Below are 6,158 nucleotides of genomic sequence, written 5' to 3'. Positions count from 1 at the left end.
TGTATTTCTTGATAAGTTTTGTGGTTCATCTGAGAGCATATCCCGTCTATCCTCAGTGAACCAACACCACCTACTGGTAGAAAACACCCATTGCAATTGGCTTTCAGGAACAAAATGCACAAAGCAGCAGTTATTCTGGATGAGGATATTGTATTACTTTTTTGTTTTTAAGCGGTTTAGTTTTCTGGAACAAAATAATTCCAGACCTTTATTCTAAATATCATTTATGCCCGTTATTGCCTTAAGCTCATTTAGGAATTTAGTTTTCAATTTCATTCATTATCACGAGGCATTTAATTTCCATTATTACCCATCTTATTAGAGTATTCCAAATTCAATAAAGAAAATAAACTGTTACAACAAACAAGGCCAAATTTAAGAGTACAATCATTTATTTTTATATAAATACATATAAAATACAATGTAAACATTTCATGGAACATTTTTTACAATATTAACTGTTGGTAAGCAGAACTGACAAAGAAAAAAAAAAAAAAAAAAAAAAAAGTATGCAATTTACATGTCAATCTTCCAGTGAAAATCTTAGCCTGAATTAAAGAGAGCGAAACATTTCTTCACTCTCAAAGGGTCCTCGGTCACCACAGGAGCAGTGTTACATTCACTTTGATTTAAGATCATCATAACCAAGCATAAATTACTCCCAGACCTCAGTCCAAAGGCACTGCTTGTTAACCAGAGCTTCAACACATGAAGCAAAAAATACTCAAAGCAGGCAAGCAAGGCTGCTCACGTTTTCTAACCAGTTTGGTTTATAGTAAACCATGTATTTGCAAGTATTGATCTCCTGTAATACATGTTATATGCCTCTGTGAGGAACTAAAACTGTAGTTAAAGCTCTGCTCTGAATCCTACAAGAACCACAGTAATGTGTCAGCCCCCCTACCCCTTGCATTTGTCACAGTGTGCTTCATAGGAAAACCCAAATCAGAAATAAGTTGATGCTAAAGTATAAAAGAGCTCTACTGAATATCGTACCATCAGCAGCTGTGACTCAAGCCATAGAGAACTCAGCATGCAGCTGAGCTCAAAACGCACCGTTGTGCATGCACGCAACCATTTAACAATGATGTAAACAAGAGGACATGAGTAGCCTAAATACTATGCAAAAATGTTGAATGCTCAACAATAGTTTAGGCTTTGTGAAATTAACAACCCTCAACTCTTTAGTGCAGTTTAAAAAAAACAGCTGGATTCACTAAAATTCTTCTGAGAGGTTAAGATCCGATTACAAAAAGGTCAAAAATTATCTTTTTGAGGAAGCCCAGCATGAATGAACAGCTGAGGGTCCACCACTTTACTGTAATTTAAGACTTATAATGGAGTGTGTGAACAATAGTAGACGTGATTTTTACAAACATACAGAAAAACAAAGGATATTTGGAATTTTCATTGCAAAACTTGGCTTTGTTGTAAACAAAAATAATGATAATAATAAAACCCTTAGCATGGGGTCAATAAACTTTAAATATAAGTTGGTCATAATTTAAAGATTGTCTTTAGCAGTCCAACCAGTTGATCTCGACTCTCAGACTCCCACAGTGGTTTGCTTATGTACATGAGGTCAGCCCTGAAATCCCCTGATGAGCCGAGCCCTGCATCACTCATCTTTGTCATGATTGACGTTTCCATTCATAACTCCGTTGGTGTGGTGTGCCCATGTCTGAGCCTGCAGTACTTTAGGCAGCCTCTTGCCTTTGGTGTAGGCGTGGTACCAGAAGTTGAGGAAGAGGAACAGGAATATCAGGCCGTACAGACCGATGATGTAAATAAAGATGGGGAACTGGTAGGGGCAGTCCTTCATGAAGAAATACTGGGAGATGTGGGTGGTCACTGTAACAAACTGGATCTGAGCACAAACAGAGGAACTGGTTACTTCAACAGCAATGATCCATCAATGTCAGATTTTGAAGCAACAATGAGAAACTACTTTACATACCAACTGAATGGTAGTGAGGTATTTCTTCCACCACAGGTACTTCTGGTAGCTGGGGCCAAGAGCAGTCAGGCCGTAGTACGAGTACATGATAACGTGGACTACACAGTTCAGAAGGGCGTGGAATGTCCCCAGACCACCTGAAATATGAAGAAAAGCTTCAGGAAAACAAGCCAAACTGTACATGTAATGTCACAGAAAATTCATTTAGGTTTAAAAAGTCAACCTACCTGCAGCAAAGCGAACTCCAAACCACCATGTGAAGGGCATGATTGAGTGATGGTAGACATGAAGAAACGTCACCTGACTGTTCTTCTTCCTCAGCACAAAGAAGATCTGATGGGTACACAAGAGTTGACACAAAGTTATATTTGGTCAAAAATGTAAAAGCACTAAAGTCACCGGCCTGTCTGTTTAATGACTTACCGTATCTAACATTTCAATGAACTTCGAGAAGTAGTAGAGCCAGCACGTTGACGCCATCTAGAGGAAACCATACAGAATGTTTTAATTCTGCTACATAATGTTTTAGTCAGTTAATTCACTGGGAGCCATAGAGCCCAATAGCTTACCCTCAAAGCCTGTGGTGAATCCGAGTAGTCGACCAGGTCACAGTGAAACGAGTATCCCGTTCCCCATCCAGACATCACAAACTAAGAAGAAAAAAAGTCATACTCAAGTTACAAACAATTACGTGAACTTAACTTTTGTATTTTGAATATGCAAAGCCTGGCACATGTTTAACCCTTGTAGACACAAAGTAATAAGTAGGGTCATATATTTACTTAATCATGGTGTTAAGTTACCTCTTAATATTTATTAAATTACAGCATGTAACCCTGTCCAATCCGCAAAGTGCTTTGGTCTTTATGATGGTAATTATTTTAAGGTGCCGTTACTCCGATCACAGTGCAAGTAGGAAAAATCTACCGCTACAACTCATTATAGCAATGACAAGAAGTTTGCAACAAGGCCGATGCTGAAATAAGTAAAGCAAGTGCTAAGGAAACATTTCCCAAAAATAGCACATGCGGGAAAAAAAAAAAAAAAAGTTAATTATACCAGACAGTCTGGTTTGACTTCAGCTCAGTTATCAGTCAAGTTAGGCACCTATTCAAAACCTGCAACCCATAAATGCATTTTCCAAGTCTGTGACACGCAACTGTTCTCAACAATTACATCAACATTGCAAGAAATGTGACATTTGGAGTAGTGCAAAAGTGGTATGTACAACTGTGAGAGTCCTGGAGAATTTAACAGTGTAAAGAAAAAAAAAATAAAGAAATTTAAAAAATGACAGTGTCTTTGTGACCCACCTCATAGCACATGTAGAGTGAAAGAACCACCACACTGAAGTTGTAGACGATAAGAACTTTTTTGAGGTCAAAGGCTTTGCGGTTCTCCATTATCCGAGGCCCCAGAGATGTGACAAAATAAATGTAAGCTGCGATGATTATTGTTTGGGGCACAGGAGAGGACATAAGCAGCCAGTTCTCCACTCGAGAGTCTGCAGAAGAAAAAAAAAGAAAAAAAAAAAAGCACATTTTGACAGGTAAGAAATAGCAGCAAAGAAAAGGTCAGATGTTGCACTGTTTGGGTACATTCAAGATAATGTGTGGTTTAAGAAGACTTACCTGCATTTTGGAAGAATTTGTCATAGACGAGTGCAGCTGAAGACTTAATATGATCAAATTCCATCGTCAGTCAAGATCCTTAAAAATCACCTAAAAGAGCAAAGATGGAGGTTAAGGGGTAAATTCACTGGGATCTGAATAAGAGATGGCTACAGAAAGGGGTTCAGGGATTCAGTTGTATACAAGGTACACCAAGGTCCAAGTTTACTGAAATGATTTAGTATCTAAAAGCCTCTAAAATGACAGCAGAAAAACCTGTACATAGCCTTCTGCATGTGTCATTAACGCAACAGGAAATGCATAAAAAAAAAAAAAAAAAAAAAAAAAAAAAAACGAAAACAAGCATGACCTGTATGACTTGTGCTAGACTGAAACTGGCAGCAGTCAACATCATTTCCTGAAAGAAATGTTTTTCCTGACATTTTTATTTTTCCTTGAATTCAGGACAAATTTCACCAGCGAAGACCTGAACCAAATTAAGTATAGCTGTTGAAAGAACATGGCCATCCATCGTTGTATTTAAAAGGGAGTACACTGCTGTGGCTGTGCAACTGTATGACACATACACACACAAAGGTCAGAGTCATTCTTTGCTCTGGTTCCAAGCATCTGAGGCTTTGCCAAGAGTGTATGAGGGACACAATGGGGGACAGTATCTCATTTTTCCCTGAAAGAACAACAGTGTTGACTCAATCACTGAAGAACAGGGTACAAGGATGAAAATATTCGTTACCCACTTAAATTAGTCTTTGCCATATTAGGTTACATTTTAGAAACCTAGCCTACAAATTGAATTTTCAAGACATGTTTCACATGTACAACACATGACCTTTAGATGAAAGTCTGTGGTGATGACTATAAAATAAGTGTGTGGAACCAAAGAAAGCACCCAACGGGGAGAAGCTGCAAAAATAACAAACCTATTGAAAACTGGGAATCATTCTGTATCAGCAGTGAAGTAATAATCATTTCCATGCGTGTATATGTGTAAGTTTCTGAGTTACAGGTTTTGAATCCACTGATGTTCCAGAAATTTCTCATTGACTGGGAATGGGAAGCATGTCACAGAAATTTTAGTTTATCTAATCTATCACGTAAAACAAAAACAGAAGCTGTACTGTGGTGTTTTAGGAAGCTGCTATATCATGCATTAGTTTTATGTGATGTAACATAATGAATGAAATGTAACTAGATTAAAAAAAAAAAAAAAAAAAAAATGCATTAAATGTGACCTGTATGCATATTTTTAAAGGTGTGTCTACTTGAAAGCAACAGGTACTTAAGATAATATGTGTAAGGGAGGGTGATCTGTTAAAATAAAGTAAAAAAAAAAAAACAAAAAAAAGGAAGAAAATGAGGCCTGGTTGTGTGGAGTGTCTATATTAATGAAATCACGGCAAGCCTTGACTCGCAAATACATCATTATAGTCAGGGATCCTGATGTAAACGCGTTAGTCCCACGGCACACCTAATTATGTGTACTTTACATGTCTGCTGCGTCCACTCCCACAGTGTGAGACAACTGGATGTAACCCACGTCTGGACCCATTTTGGAAACAAACACTGCATTGTGGGTAATTAAATAATAAAGGCAGGTCTGGTGATACAGGTATAGAGGTAAATGTTCAGATCCTTAACGTCAATTTTCATAAGTTTTAATTGTCTGGTTTTAAAAAAAAATATACACATTTAGACAGGTTTTTAAATTATTTTGAGGTGGGATGGAAGAACAAACTAATTATCTGGTACAGACTGAGTATGTAAAATCACTAGTCCTCAATACGTGAGAAACAGGTGAGACAAGTGATGAAAAACTAGTTGAGCAACTCCATCCAAATGCACACAATAGCAGCGTCACTGGAAGCACGTTTCCTCCATCACTTCACTGGATTTTATGACGTTTTAGCGTTAAATTCAGGCTAAATTTAAAACTAGAGACAAGATATTTAAATACTGACCTTTCCAGAAGCTGCTGTTCTAAACTGCAGTTGTTTTCCTGTTGTACCGTGTATCCACACTCTCGCCGCACCTGTGGCTCTCAGACAGGTGTGTCTCCAGTCCAGTTCACGCGCTGTCAAAGCGAGCCCTCCTCGCTCCTTATGAGACTGCAGGGGGCGGAGCCAAGCGCCCCCTCGCACTCTGATTGGCCACATACCAGTCGAACAGGTCCGTTCCATGCTTACGTTTCATCTACGAAACCGATGAAACATTAAGTACAATCTATTCTAACTATTGATAGAATAATTTTAAAAAAAAATGGTTTCATTACACAAGAAGTGTTTAATGCTGTATTTTTCCAGAGAATTACACACAAAAAACCTAAGGCAAAGTGTTTTATACATGATTTATATATATATATATATATATATATATATATATATATATATATATATATATATATATATATATATATAAAAAACCACAACAAATGACATGTACAATTCAAGACCATTTTAAAAGCACATGGCTGCATTTTAATGGCAGTGTTTTTTCAGTACAGTTGCTAGGTTAATATGCAAGAGCATATGCACTATATCTATATATAAAAATATATTTAAAAAAGAAAAAAA

At 37.3% G+C, this 6,158-nt stretch overlaps 1 protein-coding gene across 1 annotated transcript; it reads right to left on the bottom strand.

The window, feature by feature from the left end:
* Positions 1-448: 448 nt before the first annotated feature.
* On the bottom strand, positions 449-5,674 carry elovl7a (ELOVL fatty acid elongase 7a). The gene is made up of 8 exons (XM_030144518.1): positions 5,547-5,674; positions 3,589-3,678; positions 3,271-3,461; positions 2,527-2,607; positions 2,381-2,437; positions 2,185-2,290; positions 1,958-2,094; positions 449-1,867 (listed from the first exon to the last, which is right to left on the bottom strand). The coding sequence occupies exons 2-8, from the start codon at positions 3,650-3,652 to the stop codon at positions 1,619-1,621; spliced, it is 885 nt and encodes a 294-aa protein (XP_030000378.1). The 5' UTR covers positions 3,653-3,678; positions 5,547-5,674; the 3' UTR covers positions 449-1,618.
* Positions 5,675-6,158: the final 484 nt, after the last annotated feature.

Source organism: Sphaeramia orbicularis, chromosome 9, assembly GCF_902148855.1.
Source record: "Sphaeramia orbicularis chromosome 9, fSphaOr1.1, whole genome shotgun sequence".
In the NCBI taxonomy this organism is placed as follows: domain Eukaryota; kingdom Metazoa; phylum Chordata; class Actinopteri; order Kurtiformes; family Apogonidae; genus Sphaeramia; species Sphaeramia orbicularis.
Note: the sequence above shows the minus strand (reverse complement) of the source record. Positions and strands in the feature narration are given on the sequence as shown.